We start from the raw sequence: 20,389 nt of genomic DNA, 5'->3' as shown, positions 1-20,389 counted from the left end.
CCGTTAAACACTTATCCCTAAAAAGTCTTTTTATTTTTGCAGTGCCTTCATTGCCTGCTTCCTGCGGTGAAACATTGGTGCTTAATAGACTATTAGGAGTGACCTCTTACTCTTTGGTGATTAGCTATATCCTGCTCAGTGACAATAGGTCAGCAGTCAAGATTACACATAAGGCATTTAAACAAATGTAATATAAAGCAAAAACGTCCAGAAGAAACCAATTACTGCCCATTGCATGAGATGGCTGGCAACAGAACAGTTAAAGAAGATATATAGTATAAGAAAATAACTGCAGATGCTGGTACAAATCGATTTATTCACAAAATGCTGGAGTAACTCAGCAGGTCAGGCAGCATCTCGGGAGAGAAGGAATGGGTGACGTTTCGGGTCGAGACCCTTCTTCAGACTGGTCGCAGCTTGGGTCTCAGCCCAACTTAGTAGGTCTTGTGCATTGGGTTTACTCTATTCTGTCTGGGACACTTGGTTACGTAACTCTTCGCACCTCTGCTTTGTGCTTTGTGGTTTCCATTCAGCGGGGATTGCTGTCCAAGCCTTGGGCCTTCAGGTTTGCGCGGGGTAAACTCTCAGTGGGTTGTTCGTAGCTGGGAAGGAAGCCAAGCTCCATCGCAGGTGGTCGATGGTTTCAGCGGAGAGTGAGGAGTGGGAGAGGAAACTGGGGAAACGGACGGACTGAACAAGTTCACTGTTCATTTCACAGTAGGGTTGCCAACTTCCTCACTCCCAAATACGGGACAAGGCGACGCCACCGCCCCGTTCCCCCATGTGACCTCACGTGGTCGCTGGCTGGGTGAGGTCATGTGGGGCGCGGGGCGGTGATGTCACCCTTTGTCCCTTATTTGGGAGTGGGGAAGTTGGCAACCCTACTAATACGGGACAAGGGCGGTATGGGACAAACCAATTTAGCCCAAAATACGGGATGTCCCGGCTAATACGGAACAGTTGGCGAGCCTATTGCACAGTCATACAGCACGGAAACAAGACCTTTGGCCCAGCCCATCCATGCTGACCAAGATGCCCCATCTAAGTCCCATTTGCCTGCATTTGACCCACGTCCCTCCTCAACCTTTCCCATCGATGTAATTGTCCAGGTGTCTTGTTTAATTTACAGAATAACCCCCCGTACTCTGCCTGAGTGACTTTTATTGAGACCCTGGACAACAGATGTTGACAGAGGCCACAGACTCTGATGAGCACAGTGATGGTTTTAACCCACTCAATGGCCATAAAGTTTCCATCTGAACCCGCTGGATCTTAATCCGAGGCAAGAAACCCGGCTTCTGACGCCCTCTGCCTGTTTAGTTTAGTTTAGTTTATTGTCACGTGTACTGAGGTAAGGTGAGAAGCTTTTTGTTGCGTGCTACCCAGTCAGCGGAAAGACGACACATGATTACAATCAAGCCGTCCACAGTGTACAGGTGCAAGATCAAGGGTACAATGTTTAGTACAATGAGGTAAAGTCCAAAGGCCTCCAATGAGGTAGATGGGAGGTCAGAACCACACTTTAGTTGGTGAGAGGATGGTTCAGGTGCCTGATAACAGCCGGGAAGAAACTGTCCCTGAATCTGGAGTGTGCGTTTTCACACTTCTGTACCTCTTGCCCGATGGGAGAGGGGAGAAGAGGGAGTGGCCGGGGTGAGACTGGTCCTTGATTATGCTGCTGTCCTTGCCGTGGCAGCGTGAGATGTAGATGGAGTCAGTGGAAGGGAGGTTGGTTTGTGTGATGGTCTGGGCTGCGTCCACAACTCTGCAATATCTTGCAGTCTTGGATGGAGCTGTTCCCAAACCGTGCTGTGATGCATCCCGATTAAAATGCTTTCTATGGGGAATCTGTAGAAGTTGGTGCAGGTTGTTGGGGACATGCCAAACTTCCTAAGCCTTCTAAGGAAGTATGGCGTTGGTGTGCTTTCTTGGCCATTGCTTCGATGTGGATGTGGCTGGTCCAGGACAAGTGGTTGATGATATTTACCGCTAAGAACTTGAAACGTTCCGCCATCTCGCCATGGCGCCATCAATGTGTGCCGTGTGTGTGCTATTCACCTCCTCAATGTCCTGCCTTTGGAAGGTTGATATTGGTTCTGTTGCCAAAGTCACCATCGTAGTTGTCTCCATTTTACTGCTGTACTCTGAAATCTCTTCCAGCTTCCTCCCACCCACTGCAATCAGTCTGAAGAAGGGTTCCACCTGAAACATCACCTGTCCATTCCCTCCACGGATGCTGCCTGACCCACTAAGTTCCTCCAGCATTTGCTGTCTCTATCCTAGTTGTATTGACTAGTTTGGAGTTAGATACTCTGAACCATCGACTACCACCGCCTGTAGTCATTAAACAGCTACAATTCCTGATGGATCACAAGTTATTATAGGACTAGAATCAGGCCATTCGGCCCATCGAGTCTACTCCGCCATTCAATCATGGCTGATCTCTGCCACCTAATCCCATTTCCCTGCCTTCTCCCCATAACCCTTGACACCCGTTCTAATCAAGAACTTGTCTACCTCTGCCGTAAAAATATCCAATGACTTGGCCTCCACAGCCCTCTGTGGCAATGAGTTCCACAGATTAACTACCCTCTGACTAAAGAAGTTCCTCCTCACCTTTCTAAAAGAACGTCCTTTAATTCTGAGGCTGTGCCCTCTGGTCCTAGACTCTCCCACCAGTGGAAACATCCTCTCCACATCCACTCTATCTGTGCCTTTCATTATTCTGTACGTTTCAATGAGGTCCCCCCCTCAACCTTGTAAACTCCAGCGAGTACAGGCCCAGTGTAAACTCCAGCGAGTACAGGCCCAGTGTAAACTCCAGCGAGTACAGGCCCAGTGTAAACTCCAGCGAGTACAGGCCCAGTGTAAACTCCAGCGAGTACAGGCCCAGTGTAAACTCCAGCGAGTACAGGCCCAGTGTAAACTCCAGCGAGTACAGGCCCAGTGTAAACTCCAGCGAGTACAGGCCCAGTGTAAACTCCAGCGAGTACAGGCCCAGTGTAAACTCCAGCGAGTACAGGCCCAGTGTAAACTCCAGCGAGTACAGGCCCAGTGTAAACTCCAGCGAGTACAGGCCCAGTGTAAACTCCAGCGAGTACAGGCCCAGTGTAAACTCCAGCGAGTACAGGCCCAGTGTAAACTCCAGCGAGTACAGGCCCAGTGTAAACTCCAGCGAGTACAGGCCCAGTGTAAACTCCAGCGAGTACAGGCCCAGTGTAAACTCCAGCGAGTACAGGCCCAGTGTAAACTCCAGCGAGTACAGGCCCAGTGTAAACTCCAGCGAGTACAGGCCCAGTGTAAACTCCAGCGAGTACAGGCCCAGTGTAAACTCCAGCGAGTACAGGCCCAGTGTAAACTCCAGCGAGTACAGGCCCAGTGTAAACTCCAGCGAGTACAGGCCCAGTGTAAACTCCAGCGAGTACAGGCCCAGTGTAAACTCCAGCGAGTACAGGCCCAGTGTAAACTCCAGCGAGTACAGGCCCAGTGTAAACTCCAGCGAGTACAGGCCCAGTGTAAACTCCAGCGAGTACAGGCCCAGTGTAAACTCCAGCGAGTACAGGCCCAGTGTAAACTCCAGCGAGTACAGGCCCAGTGTAAACTCCAGCGAGTACAGACCCAGTGTAAACTCCAGCGAGTACAGGCCCAGTGTAAACTCCAGCGAGTACAGGCCCAGTGTAAACTCCAGCGAGTACAGGCCCAGTGTAAACTCCAGCGAGTACAGGCCCAGTGTAAACTCCAGCGAGTACAGGCCCAGTGTAAACTCCAGCGAGTACAGGCCCAGTGTAAACTCCAGCGAGTACAGGCCCAGTGTAAACTCCAGCGAGTACAGGCCCAGTGTAAACTCCAGCGAGTACAGGCCCAGTGTAAACTCCAGCGAGTACAGGCCCAGTGTAAACTCCAGCGAGTACAGGCCCAGTGTAAACTCCAGCGAGTACAGGCCCAGTGTAAACTCCAGCGAGTACAGGCCCAGTGTAAACTCCAGCGAGTACAGGCCCAGTGTAAACTCCAGCGAGTACAGGCCCAGTGTAAACTCCAGCGAGTACAGGCCCAGTGTAAACTCCAGCGAGTACAGGCCCAGTGTAAACTCCAGCGAGTACAGGCCCAGTGTAAACTCCAGCGAGTACAGGCCCAGTGTAAACTCCAGCGAGTACAGGCCCAGTGTAAACTCCAGCGAGTACAGGCCCAGTGTAAACTCCAGCGAGTACAGGCCCAGTGTAAACTCCAGCGAGTACAGGCCCAGTGTAAACTCCAGCGAGTACAGGCCCAGTGTAAACTCCAGCGAGTACAGGCCCAGTGTAAACTCCAGCGAGTACAGGCCCAGTGTAAACTCCAGCGAGTACAGGCCCAGTGTAAACTCCAGCGAGTACAGGCCCAGTGTAAACTCCAGCGAGTACAGGCCCAGTGTAAACTCCAGCGAGTACAGGCCCAGTGTAAACTCCAGCGAGTACAGGCCCAGTGTAAACTCCAGCGAGTACAGGCCCAGTGTAAACTCCAGCGAGTACAGGCCCAGTGTAAACTCCAGCGAGTACAGGCCCAGTGTAAACTCCAGCGAGTACAGGCCCAGTGTAAACTCCAGCGAGTACAGGCCCAGTGTAAACTCCAGCGAGTACAGGCCCAGTGCCGACAAACGCTCAGATGAGCGATTTGGAAAAATCCGTCTCAATTTATGTTTTCTTTTTGTTTTGAAATAGAAAATGTAATAGTGTTAATTTACGCTCTTGATTTGATTCCTTTGCGCTGCTCAAGGTGGTATTTGATTTCTGGGACCTAGTTGTGCATTCACTGCCGCCCCCCTGTGAGATGTGATGGCTTTATTAACAATGACGGTTGAGGACATTGCAGGCAGAGAGCTGTGTCAGGGGACACGAGGCAGCGATGAGGAGCAGGCCAAGGTTCCCCTCCCTCCCTCCCCTCCCTCCCTCCCTCCCTCCCTCCCTCCCTCCCTCCCTCCCTCCCTCCCTCCCTCCCTCCCTCCCTCCCTCCCTCCCTCCCTCCCTCCCTCCCTCCCTCCCTCCCTCCCTCCCTCCCTCCCTCCCTCCCTCCCTCCCTCCCTCCCTCCCTCCCTCCCTCCCTCCCTCCCCTCCCCTCCCCTCCCCTCCCCTCCCCTCCCCTCCCCTCCCCTCCCCTCCCCTCCCCTCCCCTCCCCTCCCCTCCCCTCCCCTCCCCTCCCCTCCCCTCCCCTCCCCTCCCCTCCTCTCCCCCCCCCCCCCCCCCCCCCCCCCCCCCAGGGGATGTGAGATCAATCTACAGTCGGGGCAGTCTCCCCTACATTGCGGTTATTTTTGACCCTCACAGCTCTGCCACTCGACGGGTGAATTCTTCACCGCATCCAGAAACACAATCCTTATTATCTGAATTAAACTTGTTATTCATCATCAGTGAATAAAACGCATCTCCGTAGCAGAATTGCTAATCTAACCAGCGACTGCTTTGGTCCCATGTTCACCTCATGCCAAGTCTGTAGCCCAGTAAAACGCATAATTTATGACTACCTTGCTGCTCATTATTGGTTAAATAGATTAAGTTATTGTCCGGTGGCACCCATGCCTTTCAAATCTGCTTTGAGCTTTTCCAGGATGTTGATTTATTTCTCTGTGAGATTAACTGTTCGCTCTCTGAGGGTTTGGGTGTGGGGGTGGGGGTGGGGGGGGGGGGGGGGGGGGGGGATGGGGTGGGGGGGGGGGGAGTGGGGGAGAGACGGGGCAAAGTTGGGAAGATGGCTTCATCTGAGAACTGCGCCGTGGGCACAGCGGGGTGAGCGGAAATCAAAAGTTGTGATTAGTTGACCGTGAGTGACAAGTATTGGAGCAGAGTCTGTGATTAATCTCTGCGCCCTGTATCCTGCAGGAGTACAGCACTGCGTCCGAGCGCGGTCATTAACGGGCTCCCTGTAATAGCTGTGTGCCGGACCTCTGACCTGCCCTGCTTTCATTTCCAGGAGAAACAGCTGCAGAAGAAGCTGTCTGAAATAGCTCCCAGGAGAATATCTGACCGCCTGACCCTCAAACGCTTGCAGCAGGAAGAAGAGGTAAAGCAGATCGAGTTTCAAAATATCGGGCTGGAGCTAAACTTGGACATGCTGTTCACCCTCATAAACCTGTCTGCGTTTGAAATCCCTCTTTGGAAGTGGGTTTCAGCCACTGATGGATTGCCTTTGCTGAAGAGAGCGGCCTAGTCAACCACCAGAGCCTGCGTTTGTTGTCACCAGTCCTCTCACAGGCTGTTTGAATCCCTGCTTTAAACAAAAATCCCATTGCAAAGATCACATTCCCCAAACAATCTGACATGGACAAATCGCTCTACCTTTTGGAAAATAAGTTCATTGTGTCCAGAGGTAAATAGAGAATAACACTGGCAACATGGTAAAGAAGGCATGTGGTATGCCTGCCTTCATTGGTTGGCCAATGAAGTCGTGATGTTGCAGCTTTATAGGCCTCTGGTTAGGCCACGTTCTGGTCACCCCGTTACACAAAGCATGCGGAGGCTTTGGAGAGGGTGAAGGGGAGGTAGGTTTACCAGAATGCTGACACAAGGAACTGCAGATGGCGGTTTGCAAAAAAGGCGCAATAGACAATAGGTGCAGGAGGAGACCATTCGGCCCTTCGAACCAACATCGCCATTCAATGTGATCATGGCTGATCATTCTCAATCAGTACCCCGTTCCTGCCTTCTCCCCATAACCCCCTGACTCCACTATCCTTAAGAGCTCTATCTAGCTCTCTCTTGAATGCATTCAGAGAATTGGCCTCCACTGCCTTCTGAGGCAGAGAATTCCACAGATTCACAACTCTCTGACTGAAAACGTTTTTTCTCATCTCCGTTCTAAATGGCCTACCCCTTATTCTTAAACTGTGGCGCAGTGCTGGAGTAACCCAGTGGGTCAGGCTTCATGTCCTTTACTGCCTGAGCTGCTGAGTTACCCCAGCACTTTTTTTCTTTTTTAACCAGAAGGCCGCTTGGATTAGAGGGTATTAACCATAAGGAGAGGCTGGATTGCTTTCTCTGGAACACCGGAGGTTGAGGGGAGAACTGGGAGAAGAACATAAAAATATGGGAGGTATAGATAGGGCAGTCAGTCAACCTTTATTCCTGAGTTGAAATGTCGAAGACAAGAGAACACAGCTTCAAGGTGAAATGGAGATGCGTTTAAAGGCGATGTGCAGGGCCGGCTGGTGTTTATACACAGAGGGTGGTGGGGGCCTGGAACATGCTGCCGGGGGTGGTGATGGAGGCAGATGCCATAATGGTGTTTAAGAGGCTTTTAAATAGGCACACGGATATGCCGGGATTGGAGGGGTGTGGATCACGTGCAGCAGCGGAGATTGGTTTATCTTGGCATCATGTACAGCACAGACATTGTGGGCTGAAGGGCTTGTTGCTGTGCTACACTTTTTCCTGTGTAGGAAAGAACTGCAGATGCTGATTTAACCGCTGAGTTACTCCAGCATTTTGTGTCTACCTACATTTTTCTATGTTCTATCTATCTGAAAATATTCTGAATCACATTGACTGACCTAAGAATCAAAATTTTGACCATCTGAAAAAGGGTTCTGACCCGAAAGGACACCGATTCCTTCTCTCCAGAGATGCTGCCTGACCCGCTGAGTTACTCCAGCACTCTGTGAAACGTCACCTATCCATGTTCTCCAGAGATGCTGCCTGACCAGCTAAGTTACTCCAGCACTTTGTATCTATCTTCAATTAAAAAAAATTGTAATGAATGAAGACTTAACAATGGCGGCGCGGTGGCGCAGCGGTAGAGTTGCTGCCTTACAGCGAATGCAGCGCCGGAGACCCGGGTTCCATCCCGACTACGGTGGCTGTCTGTACGGAGTTTGTACGTTCTCCCCGTGACCTGCGTGGGTTTTCTCCGAGATCTTCGGTTTCCTCCCACACTCCAAAGACGTACAGGTTTGTAAGTTAATTGCCTTGGTATAAAATGTAAATCGTCCCTAGTGGGTGTAGGATAGTGCTAGTGTGCGGGGATCGCTGGTCGGCGCGGACCCGGTGGGCCGAAAGAGCCTGTTTCCACGCTGTATCTCTAAATTAACTAAAATATTGTGCAGGAACAAGACAAAGATCCAACAATGTAGCCCCTCAGAGTTGGGCTGGAACAGGTGGGACCCTTGTTCAATGTTGGTCCCGTGTAGTTTTGCCCCCTCCTTGCCTGCAAGGATGTCATTGGTTCCACGTTGCAACTTGCAGCTGGAGTGCCGCTGGGATTGGGAATTCAATGAAATAAATCTCCGGGATAGTAATGCACCACCCAAATAGTATCGTTTTACGTAGCACTGTTCTTTCCCAAATGCTTTCCCAGGAAATATCAATGGCAGTATTGAATATCAATGGCAGTATTGATCTGTGCACTTGTGAATGAGGTGGGCCCAGATCTGTGTATGAGCAATGTGTGATCAGTGACCCTCGCCAGGGTGATGCGTTGTGTGGCTGTCACTGAGTTGAGGCAGAGAACTGGCAGGTGATCCTACTCCTGGTCACTACGGAGTGGAGCAAAGCACAAACAAACAGGAGGTTAACCTGTGATGAGTGTTTGTCGGCTCTGGGCCTATACTCGCTGGAGTTTGGAGAATGAGGGGGGGGGCTCATTGAAACATACAGAATAATGAAAGGCTTAGATAGAGTGGATGTGGAGAGGATGTTTCCAATAGTGGGAGAGTAGGACTAGAGGTCACAGCCTCAGAATTAAAGAACATTCTTTTAGGAAGGGGATAAAGAAGAAATTGTTTTAGTCAGAGGGTGGTGAATCTGTGGAATTCATTGCCACAGAAGGCTGTAGAGGCCAAGTCAGTGGATATATTCAGAGGTTATGGGGAGAAGGCAGGAGCCTGGAGTTAGGAGGGAGAGATTCATCATCCATGATTGAATGATGGAGTAGACTTGATGGGCCGAATGGCCTAATGCTCCTATCACTTATGATCTTATGATAAACAAGTGCACAGACTCGAACAAAACATCAGCAATTCTCTCATCCGCTGCACGATCTGTCGAGTTCTTGCAGCAGTTTGATTTTTGCTCCAGTTTCCAGCTGAAACCATCAGCCTGGATTCTCAGCGTAATTTTCACGGGTAACATTCGGTGTTTTGCCCTGCGTAACGTTCAATGTGGGTAAAGATCGCACAAGGAAGCTCTACCATTGCTGCAGAGAAGCCAACAAAATGTTCATTTATGTTGCAGGAAAAGATATCCGCTATTGCGAAGGTAGAGGAACAGAAGCAGAGAGAGGAGGAAGCTGAACGTCAACTACTGTTGGCTGTGCAACGGAAGGAACAGGAGCAACTCATGGAGGAAGAGAGGAGGAGGGAGTTCGAAGAGAGAGTCAAAGCCGTGGAAGGTACATGTCTCAAGAGTCAAGCGTTTTATTGTCCTGTGGCCCAGATAGAACAATGAAATTCTTACTTGCTGCAGCACAACACAATTTAAACACAGTACACTCTAAACAATAATAATAATTAAAACATAGTCTATTGTAGTTCAGGGCTTATTTGAGGTTGTTGTGTTTAATAACCTGATGGCTGCAGGGAAGAAGCTGTCCCTGAACCTGGACGTTAGTTTTCAGGCTCCTGGACCGTCTTCCGGGTGGCAGGGGTGAGATGAGTGTGTGGCCAGGGTGGTGTGGGTCAGTATGGCCAGGGTGGTGTGGGTCAGTGAGAGTGTGGCCAGGGTGGTGTGGGTCAGTGAGAGTGTGGCCAGGGTGGTGTGGGTCAGTGAGAGTGTGGCCAGGGTGGTGTGGGTCAGTGTGGCCAGGGTGGTGTGGGTCAGTGAGAGTGTGGCCAGGGTGGTGTGGGTCAGTGAGAGGGTGGTGTGGGTCAGTGAGAGTGTGGCCAGGGGGGTGTGGGTCAGTGAGAGTGTGGCCAGGGTGGTGTGGGTCTCTGATGATGCTGGCTGCCATTTTGAGGCAGGGACTGCGATAAATCCCTTTGATGGTGGGGAGGTCAGAGCCGGTGATGGTCTGGGCAGTGTTCACAACTTTTTGCAGTCTTCTCCGCTCCTGGGCGTTCACGTTGCCGAACCGGTCCGTGATGCAACGTGTCAATGTACACCTGTAGAAGTGCAAGAGAATCCTCTTTGTCATGCCGAATCTCTGGTCCTATTGCACTGACAAACAGCGTTGCTACCAAGTTGCATAAAACACAAAGTGCTGGAGGAACTCCGGCTGGTCTGGCAGCTTCTGTGGAGGGAAAGAACAGGTGGCCATTGCCATTGCCTCACTCCATTGCCAGTGGATGTCAGATCATGAGCATGCAAGAACACTTTAACCAAGTCAAAAACTTCATGCTCTATTTGTTCATTGTGAAAAATAAAATATTTTCATAAATGGAGTAATGCATTTTAGTGCTCTTCATATGTTGAAACATTTTGCTTTACAGCTTCTAATAAATATGTCTTGCATGGAAATTCAAGGTAATTTCTGTAATTGAATGATTTTGAGTTCCCACTAACATTTAATTTGATATCCTGAATTCTTTGTCACAGAAGGCTGTGGAGGCCAAGTCAGTGGCTGATCTATCTCTCCTTCCTAACCCCATTCTCCTGCCTTCTCCCCATAACCTCTGACACCCGTACCAATCACGAATCTATCTATCTCCGCCTTAAAAATATTTACTGACTTGGCCTCCACAGCCTTCTGTGGCAATGAATTCCACAGATTTATCACCCTCTGACTAAAGAAGAAATTTCTCCTCATCTCCTTCCTAAAAGAACATCCTTTAATTCTGAGGCTGTGCCCTCTGGTCCTAGACTCTCCCACTAGTGGAAACATCCTCTCCACATCCACTCTAACCAGGCCGCTCACTATTCAGTACGTTTCAATGAGGTCCCCTCTCATCCTTCGAGTACAGATCCAGTGCTGACAAACGCTCATCGTAGGTGAACCCTCTCATTCCTGGGATCATTCTTTGTTTCTAAGTATTTCTTCCTCGTTTCCAGGTCGTGCCAAAAGGAGGAAGATGAGGGAGGAGAGAGCCTGGTTACTTTCTCAGGGAAAGGAGCTGCCTCCTGAACTTATGAACCTGGAGCCATTCGTGCCGATAAAGAAAGATAAGAAGACAAAAGATTTGTACGTATTCACTGTGGGAATGAATGGGAGGCTCGTGACCACAATTGAATTGAATTGGATTGAATAAATTTTATTAACCAAGTATGTACACATACAAGGAATCTGCCTTGGTGCTCCGCTCGCAAGTAACAACACGACATAAAGTAAACAATTAAGAATCAAACATAAAACATTAAGAATAAAACATTATAGTTTAAACGTGTGAAAAATGAAATAAAATACCTGAGCAAAAGGAGGCTACAGACTTTTGGTTGATTCCATCCTCCGCACTCACTTTCCCTGAACTCCACCGAAAAGGACTGGACACGCTGGATGCAGGAAGAATGTTCCCAATGTTGGAGTCCAGAACCAGGGGCCACAGTCTAAGAATAAAGGGGAGGCCATTTAAAACTGAGGCGAGAAGAAACCTTTTTCACCCAGAGAGTTGTGAATTTGTGGAATTCTCTGCCGCAGAGGGCAGTGGAGGCCAATTCACTGGATGAATTTAAAAGAGAGTTAGATAGAACTATGTAGGTTAATTGGCTGGGTAAATGTAAAAATTGTCCCTAGTGGGTGTAGGATAGTGTTAATGTACGGGGATCGCTGGGCAGCACGGACTTGGTGGGCCGAAAAGGCCTGTTTCCGGCTGTATATATATGATATGATATGATATGATAGAACTCTAAGGGCAAGCGGAATCAAGGGATATGGGGAGAAGGCAGGCACGGGTTACTGATTGTGGATGATCAGCCATGATCACAATGAATGGCAGTGCTGGCTCGAAGGGCCAAATGGCCTCCTCCTGCACCTATTTTCTAAAAGAGCATCCATCCAAGATGTACATAAAACTGAAAGTTGCCTGAGGTTTAATAGAAACAAGCTGCACAATCCCATCTGGATTTTATTTACCAGATTGGTGATTAAATAAGGGAGAAAATTGCACTATATTTCAAATTAAATTAAACATATTTGTTTTACACCTGAGGGGGGAAGCTATGTGGTAGTCATGCATTGTCACCAATAATTCAGTCGGGAGTAAGGCAGTTACCTTCACGGTTCAGGTTCAAAAATATAATATCCGTAAAATGTTTATTATTAACGTTGTCAGCGGATTTTGTCCACTATTGAGCAGCATCAACAAAGTTTAGCAAAATACCACAACTTGATACAGTTTAGGTTTATTATTGTCATGTGGGCCGAGGTACAGTGAAATATTTTTAGTTTGTGAACTACCCAATTAAGCTGGATCATACCATGCTCGAGTAAAACCAGGCTCTGCCGGGCATAAGGGAGGTTGAGCAACGAGAAAAATACCAGAGCCCACATTATAGTCCACAGGAAACATGTTCCCCATGTTGGGGGAGTCCAGAACAAGGGGCCACAGTTTAAAAATAAGGGGTAGGCCATTTAGAACTGAGATGAGGAAAAAGATTTTCACCCAGAGAGTTGTGAATCTGTGGAATTCTCTGCCACAGAAGGCAGTGGAGGCCAATTCACTGGATGTATTCAAGAGAGAGAGTTGGATATAGCTCTTAGGGCTAAAGGAATCAAGGGATATGGGGAAAAAGCAGGAACGGGGTGCTGATTGTGGATGATCAGCCATGATCATATCGAATGGTGTTGCTGGCTTGAAAGGCCAAATGGCCGACTCCTGCGCCTATTTTCTACGTTTCTATGCAATACTGTAGTGTTATTTGTGTTCTTCACTGCATGTCGATGGCCATAATAAACCAGCACCGCACAGAAAGGTCACGTGAAGCAGAAACACTTGTGTGCGTCCAGTGTTCCCTCACCCAGCATCAGTTCATGTCCTCCCATCCTTCCCTCTTCCACTCGCTGGTCCTTGAATTTCTCCTTCAAACCATCCATGCTGTTTGCCGAAACTGCCCTTTGTGGTAACAGCTCCTGCATACTGACCACAATACAATGTAAATGTAACAGATGGCAAAGTAGTCAACATTAAGCTCTGCCACTGGGAAGGGGAAGGGCAGTGGGTAGTAGGGTTGCCAACTGTCCCGTATTAGCCGGGACATCCTGTATTTTGGGTTAAATTGGTTTGTCCCGTATGGGACCGCCCTTGTCCCGTATTAGGCCCGGACACTGTACCCCCGGACACTGTACCTCCGGACACTGTACCCCCGGACACTGTAGGTCCGGACACTGTACCCCCGGACACTGTACCCCCGGACACTGTACCCCCGGACACTGTACCCCCGGACACTGTAGGCCCGGACACTGTACCCTCGGACACTGCAGGCCCGGACGCCGCCTTACCGAGGTTGTATAGGAACCTGCCTCCCGGCCCAGGCAGCCGCCATTGGTGGAGCGGGAGCACGTGGCCGCTGGCTGGGCGAGGTCACGTGGGGCGTGGGGTGGTGACGTCACCCTTTGTCCCTTATTTGGGAGTGAGGAAGTTGGCAACCCTAGTGGGTAGTGGGGGTGACCATCACTTGTAGCTTCCCCTCCAGGGCCCAGACCTCCCTGAGCTGGACACTCATCCTTGGTGTTTGATTATTGGCGGGGCAATCTCCTGCAATTGCCCGCCCAACAGCACTGAGGTGAACTCAGCACAATTATTGCAGCAGGTCCAGTGATTAATGAAAGGCGATCATGTGCTAGCCTTACCATTGCCCAGATCCTAAAAAAATTAATTAAAATAGAACAACTCGGGAGGTATGAGTTGAACAGATTGAAAAATACAGCATGGAAACAGGCCGTGTAGGAAAGAACTGCAGATGCAGCTGGTTTAAATCTAAGGTAGACGCAAAGTGCTGGAGTAACTCAGCGGGACAGGCAGCATCTCTGGAGAGAAGGAATGGGCGATGTTTCGGGTGGAGACCCTTCTTCAGACGAAGGGTCTTGACCCGACATGTCACAGATTTCTTCTCTCCAGAGATGCTGCCTGTCCCGCTGAGTTACTCCAGCATTTTGTGTCTATCTTCGATGGAAACAGGCCCTTCGGCCCACCAAGTCCATGCCAACCATCGTTCACCCGCTCACACTAGTTCCATGTTGTCCCACTTTCTCATCCACACTAGGAGCAATTTACAGAGGGCCAATTAACCTACAACCCCCCCCCCCCACCCCTCCCCCACATCTTTGGGATGTGGGAGGAAACCGGAGCACCCGGAGGAAACTCACGGGAAGAACTCCGTCCAGACAGCACCTGCGGTCAGGATTGAACCCGGGTCTCTGGTGCTGCAAGGCATCAGCTCTACCCGCTGCAAGGCAGCAGCTCTACCCGCTGCACCACTGTTGATTTTTCATGCTCATTTTCATTAAAAAGTAATCAGTGTATTTTGTATCCCCTTTCTGGTGTAGGTTCGAATTGGACGAAGATTACGTTGCCATGTACAAAGGTAAGTATTTATCTTTTGGGGAGGAAAAGGACTTTAACTGTTAATCACCAGGCGTTGCTTCAAAACATGAAACTTGTGTAAGATGGTGTGATCGAGCTTTGCCTGTGTTTAGTCCTAGATACTGTTAAAGCACACAAGGATTCCTGGCCCTTTCTTGAACCTGTCGATGAGTCGTACGCCCCGAACTACTACGACATCATTGAAGTAAGATTGGCGTGCAGCGTTCTTTACAGACGTTTACTTTCACAAACTGCGTGGTCTGCACTTTGCAGAAATTAAGGAAAATGCTTGACCAGGTTTTTCACCAAACACTGCTCAGTTATTGTGTAGGAAAGAACTGCAGATGCTGGTTTAAATCAAAGGTAGACACAAAATGCTGGAGTAACTCAGCGGGTCAGGCAGCATCTCGGGGGAGAAGGAACGGGTAACTTTTTCGGGTTGAGACCCTTCTTCAGACTGATGTCAGGGGAGGGGGCAGCAAGTCCCAAAACGTCACCCATTCCTTCTCTCCAGAGATGCTGCCTGACCCGCTGAGTTACTCCAGCATTTTGTATCTACTGCTCAATTATTACTGCTTTAACTCGGAGACTGCACCATGAGATTAAATAAAGTAAGGCAGGACTGAACGTTGAATATAGAACAGTACAGCACAGGAACAGGCCCTTCAGCCCTCAATATCTGCACTGAACACGATACCAAGTTAATGCGAGCCTCCTCTGCCTGCACGTGATTCATATCCCTCCATTCCCTGAATATCCATGTGACTAATGTAATACATCACCAATGTATCTGCCCCACCTGGCAACACGTTCCAAATACACACCACTCTGTGTAAGAGAAGAAACTTACCCCGCACAAAATCCTTGCCCCTCTGACTGTTACAGTTATGCCATTCAGTTTCCCACTCTGGGGGTAAGGGTTTGATCGTCTATGCCTCATGATGTTTATATTTCATATAACTTTTATAAGAATAATGAGGTGCAATAAACTTTCATATGTGGTTTTAAAGGAAAGAATAGATCATAACTATCCACTCAGTTTGAATTAATTCACAAAATGATGGAGTAACTCAGCAGGGCAGGCAGCATCTCAGGAGAGAAGGAATGGGTGACGTTACCCATTCCTTCTCTCCTGAGATGCTGCCTGACCCGCTGAGTTACTCCCGCATTTTGTAAATTAATACCTTCGATTTGTACCAGCATCTGCAGTTATTTTCTTACGGTTTGAATTAAGGTCAGTTTGTGACCTGTTTTGTTTACCCGTGTTCCCTGAGTATTAAATAACCAGGTATAATTTAAACTGAAGATATTTTTTCTTTGAACAGTGAAGTGCACACTCTGAATTTTTGCTGTGGAAAATGCGGTCTCATTGTGTCGGCCATTTCTAGTTCTAGATTGTAAACCTGGTGACGTAGTTGGAGACTCGAGGAACTGCAGGTGCTGGAATCTTGAGCAAAACACAAAAGTGCTGGAGGAACTCAGTGGGTCAGGCTGCATCTGTGGAGGGAATGGACAGGCAATGTTTCAGACAGATGTAGGGGGGGAGAAAACCTGGTAAAGAGAGGTGGGGTGGGTCATAGCCTGGCGAGTGATAGGTGGATAGAGGTGGGGGGGTCATAGCCTGGCGAGTGATAGGTGGATAGAGGTGGGGGGGTCATAGCCTGGCGAGTGTTAGGTGGATAGAGGCGGGGGGGGAGTGTTTGGCTGATGGGTGGAGTAAATGACAAAGGCTGGGGGTAAAAAGGGTGTCAGAAGAGGAGAGAAGAGGAGTTGAATATAAAGACTCCTCTATATAGGGGTGTGTGGGGGAGAGAGAAGGGGTATCTGCAGTTCCTTGCGCCTCTTAAAGTATTTATGTTATTGTGGGGTTTTTTAACGTTGATTTTCCTTGACATATTTAATCGTTGAACAGTTTCTCGCGGTCACCTCCTAATCTGTTCTGACCGTTTACAGACACCAATGGATCTGTCTACCATTGAAAGGAAACTCAATGAGAAACAGTATAATGTGAAAGAAGAGTTTGTGGCTGATATGAAGGTCATGTTTGAAGATTGTCTGGAGTATAATGGTGAAGGAAATGGTAAGTCAGGAATATATTTTCATCAGCATTGTAAAACTATTGCTTTATTGGAGTTGGTATAAATTGACCATTAAATCCAACTTGTGGAGAGTTTACTTTATTTAGTTTAGTTTTGAGATACAGCGTGGAAACAGGCCCTTTCGGCCCACCAGGTCCGCGCCGACCAGTGATCCCCGCACATTAACACTATCTTACACACACGAGGGACAATGTTTACATTTACCAAGCCAATTAACCTACAAACCTGCACGTCTTTGGAGTGCGGGAGGGATTTCACCTCTCCTTATCTCACTTGCCAGGCTTTATACTCTCACTACCTCTTTTCAAGATGTTTCCCCCCATCCTGCCAGTCTAAAGCAAGGTCCCGACACGAAAAGTCACCAATCCACAGATGCTGCCTGACCCGCTGAGTTACTCCAGCACTCTGTGAAACGTCACCTATCCATGTTCTCCAGAGATGCTGCCTGACCCGCTGAGTTACTCCAGCACTCTGTGAAAAGTCACCTATCCATGTTCTCCACAGATGCTGCCTGACCCGCTGAGTTACTCCAGTACTTTGCATTTATTTGCCTGCAAATCTTCTTTCGTGTCGTCATCCATGTTTCAAATGTTACATCACTGTCATCGTCCGTCCTGAAAAGGGCCCAAGCTTCCGGCGACAATCAGTGGGGGCCATCACTTGTACAGTAGATGGTGGTGGGAGCAGAATGAGCTCAGGACACTTCCAGTTTCCAGCCCCACCACATGGACACTTCTGCTACGGGGCCGTCCTGCAAATAATCAGCTGAAGAAAACACCGTGTCCTTTATTATAGGTGTCACAAAATGCTGGAGTAACTCAGCAGGTCAGGCAGCATCTCTAGAGAGAAGGAATGGGTGACGTTTCAGGTCGAGATCCTTCTTCAGTGTCCTTTATTATTGTCATTTACATCTTAAAATATGTAATTTGGATTTAATGATTTGTATCGGGTTATTCAAACCTATAATCACATCGCTAGCCTGTGAGGCAGTTACTATAACAGCATTTAAGGGAGACCTGGATGGGTCCATGGACAGGAAGGGTTTAGAGGGATATGGGCTGACACAGGACGATGGGACTGGTGTAGGTGGGGCATCTTGGTTGGTCGGCATGGATGTGTTGTACTGAATGCCCTGTTTCCGTGCTGTGTAACTATTAACATGACTTTGCTCAGAATGGTCAGGAGTGTTGAACTGTCAGATGTACCGTTTAGTTTAGTTTAGAGATGCAGCGTGGAAACAGGCCCTTCGGCCCACCGAGTCCGCACCGACCAGCGATCCCCGCACACTAACACTATCCTACACACTCGGGGGACAATTTACATTCACACCAAGCCAATTAACCTATAAACCTGCACGTCTTTGGAGTGTGGGAGGAAACCACGCAGGTCACGGGGAGAACGTGCAAACTCGGTACAGACAGCACCCGTAGTCAGGATGGAACCCGGGTCTCCGACGCTGTGAGGCAGCAACTCTACCGCTGCGCCACCATGTAAATAGAAGTATCTCACTTCTGCACTGACAACGGAACAATGAAATTCGTGCTTATTGTGTTGCGCGTGTCGCCCGCCTCTCATCGCTCCATTTTGTTGCGCCAACAGAATACACAAAGATGGCCGAGGCTCTCGACAGGTGCTTCAACAAATCGATGCTGAAACACTTCCCTGCAGAAGATGCGGACAGCGATGAGGAGTTTAATCTGCGCTGGGATGACAAGGAGAAGAAGGATCGCCGGCGGAGCAAGCAGAGCCGCTTTGGGAAAGAGGCCGCCGCCGGCGAGACAGCGAGTAGATTTACCCAGAGGCAGTCGCAGCGGACTAACGGAGTGGCGCACGGCACTGGGGCTGATGCAGGCCGCGATCACGTGCAACACGGGCCTCCTTTACGCACAATGGAACTGGTCAATGGACAGAGTTTCCCCGTGACATCCTCCTACAAGGCAATGTCCTGCACTGAATCTCCAAGCCAAATGTATCACCTCCAAGGCCAACAAGTAAGATATTGCCCTTCCCTTCGTGAGTATATGGTTTGTTTGTGAACGTCTTTAGATCCCTAGAATTCAAGGTTCGAGATTCAATTTAATTGTCACGTGTACCAATTAAGGTACAGTGAAATTTGAGTTACCATACAGCCACACTAAGTGAAAAACAACAAGACACACAACCACATAAAATAACATTTACCATAAACATCCACCACAGTTTTTATTTACTCGTGTCATCACACAGCTGTTTGCCAATAGAGAGCACATTTTAGTACCACATCATTGGCCTTTGCAAGATCCTTTACAGTGCGTGTGTCATGCAGCATGTCACAGCTCAGGAGATGTTCCATAATCTGGAGGCCCCGTCCACACTCACAGTTTGCCTCATCTTCAGTATATCCCCACTTCAGCACGTTCGATAGCAGGAGCGTTCTCAGCGCGGTCGGTCCCTGTCAGATTCTACAAGTATCTGCAAATCCTGCTACCGCACCACACACTGTACCCACCAGAGTGGAATCCACATTCCTCACTGCGATTGAAGGTCATAAGGTTCATTCATCTTCCTCATCAAACCCCTCGCCCAGAATATCGGCTGCCCATTCCCCCCACAGATGCTGCCTGACCCGCTGAGTAGCTCCAGCACTCTGTGTCCATGCTGCTGCCTGACCCGCTGAGTTGCTCCAGCACTCTGTGTCAATGCTGCCTGACCCGCTGAGTAGCTCCAGCACTCTGTGTCCATGCTGCTGCCTGACCCGCTGAGTTGCTCCAGCACTCTGTGTCCATGCTGCTGCCTGACCCGCTGAGTTGCTCCAGCACTCTGTGTCAATGCTGCTGCCTGACCCGCTGAGTTGCTCCAGCACTCTGTGTCCATGCTGCTGCCTGACCCGCTGAGTTGCTCCAGCACTCTGTGTCAATGCTGCCTGACCCGCTGAGTAGCTCCAGCACTCTGTCGATGCTGCCTGACCCGCTGAGTAGCTCCAGCACTCTGTGTCCATGCTGCTGCCTGACCCGCTGAGTTGCTCCAGCACTCTGTGTCAATGCTGCCTGACCCGCTGAGTAGCTCCAGCACTCTGTCGATGCTGCCTGACCCGCTGAGTTGCTCCAGCACTCTGTGTCGCTGCTGCCTGACCCGCTGAGTTGCTCCAGCACTCTGTGTCCATGCTGCTGCCTGACCCGCTGAGTTGCTCCAGCACTCTGTGTCCATGCTGCTGCCTGACCCGCTGAGTAGCTCCAGCACTCTGTGTCCATGCTGCCTGACCCGCTGAGTTGCTCCAGCACTCTGTGTCCATGCTGCTGCCTGACCCGCTGAGTTGCTCCAGCACTCTGTGTCCATGCTGCTGCCTGACCCGCTGAGTAGCTCCAGCACTCTGTGTCCATGCTGCTGCCTGACCCGCTGAGTTGCTCCAGCACTCTGTGTCCATGCTGCTGCCTGACCCGCTGAGTAGCTCCAGCACTCTGTGTCCATGCTGCTGCCTGACCCGCTGAGTAGCTCCAGCACTCTGTGTCCATGCTGCCTGACCCGCTGAGTTGCTCCAGCACTCTGTGTCCATGCTGCTGCCTGACCCGCTGAGTTGCTCCAGCACTCTGTGTCCATGCTGCTGCCTGACCCGCTGAGTTGCTCCAGCACTCTGTGTCCATGCTGCCTGACCCGCTGAGTTGCTCCAGCACTCTGTGTCAATGCTGCTGCCTGACCCGCTGAGTTGCTCCAGCACTCTGTGTCCATGCTGCTGCCTGACCCGCTGAGTTGCTCCAGCACTCTGTGTCAATGCTGCCTGACCCGCTGAGTTGCTCCAGCACTCTGTGTCAATGCTGCCTGACCCGCTGAGTTGCTCCAGCACTCTGTGTCAATGCTGCTGCCTGACCCGCTGAGTTGCTCCAGCACTCTGTGTCAATG

At 49.7% G+C, this 20,389-nt stretch overlaps 1 protein-coding gene across 1 annotated transcript in view; it reads left to right on the top strand.

Annotated features, from left to right (window-relative positions):
• cecr2 (CECR2 histone acetyl-lysine reader) overlaps positions 1-20,389 on the top strand; it is a 101,845-nt gene that overhangs the window by 57,989 nt on the left and 23,467 nt on the right. Inside the window, exons 8-14 of the mRNA XM_078416459.1 lie at positions 5,942-6,031; positions 9,196-9,352; positions 10,948-11,077; positions 14,378-14,415; positions 14,528-14,619; positions 16,368-16,494; positions 18,113-18,504. Of these exons, the coding sequence (XP_078272585.1) occupies positions 5,942-6,031; positions 9,196-9,352; positions 10,948-11,077; positions 14,378-14,415; positions 14,528-14,619; positions 16,368-16,494; positions 18,113-18,504 (1,026 nt within the window). The remainder of the gene's footprint in view (positions 1-5,941; positions 6,032-9,195; positions 9,353-10,947; positions 11,078-14,377; positions 14,416-14,527; positions 14,620-16,367; positions 16,495-18,112; positions 18,505-20,389) is intronic.

Source organism: Rhinoraja longicauda, chromosome 20, assembly GCF_053455715.1.
Source record: "Rhinoraja longicauda isolate Sanriku21f chromosome 20, sRhiLon1.1, whole genome shotgun sequence".
Taxonomy (NCBI): Eukaryota; Metazoa; Chordata; class Chondrichthyes; order Rajiformes; family Arhynchobatidae; genus Rhinoraja; species Rhinoraja longicauda.
Note: the sequence above shows the minus strand (reverse complement) of the source record. Positions and strands in the feature narration are given on the sequence as shown.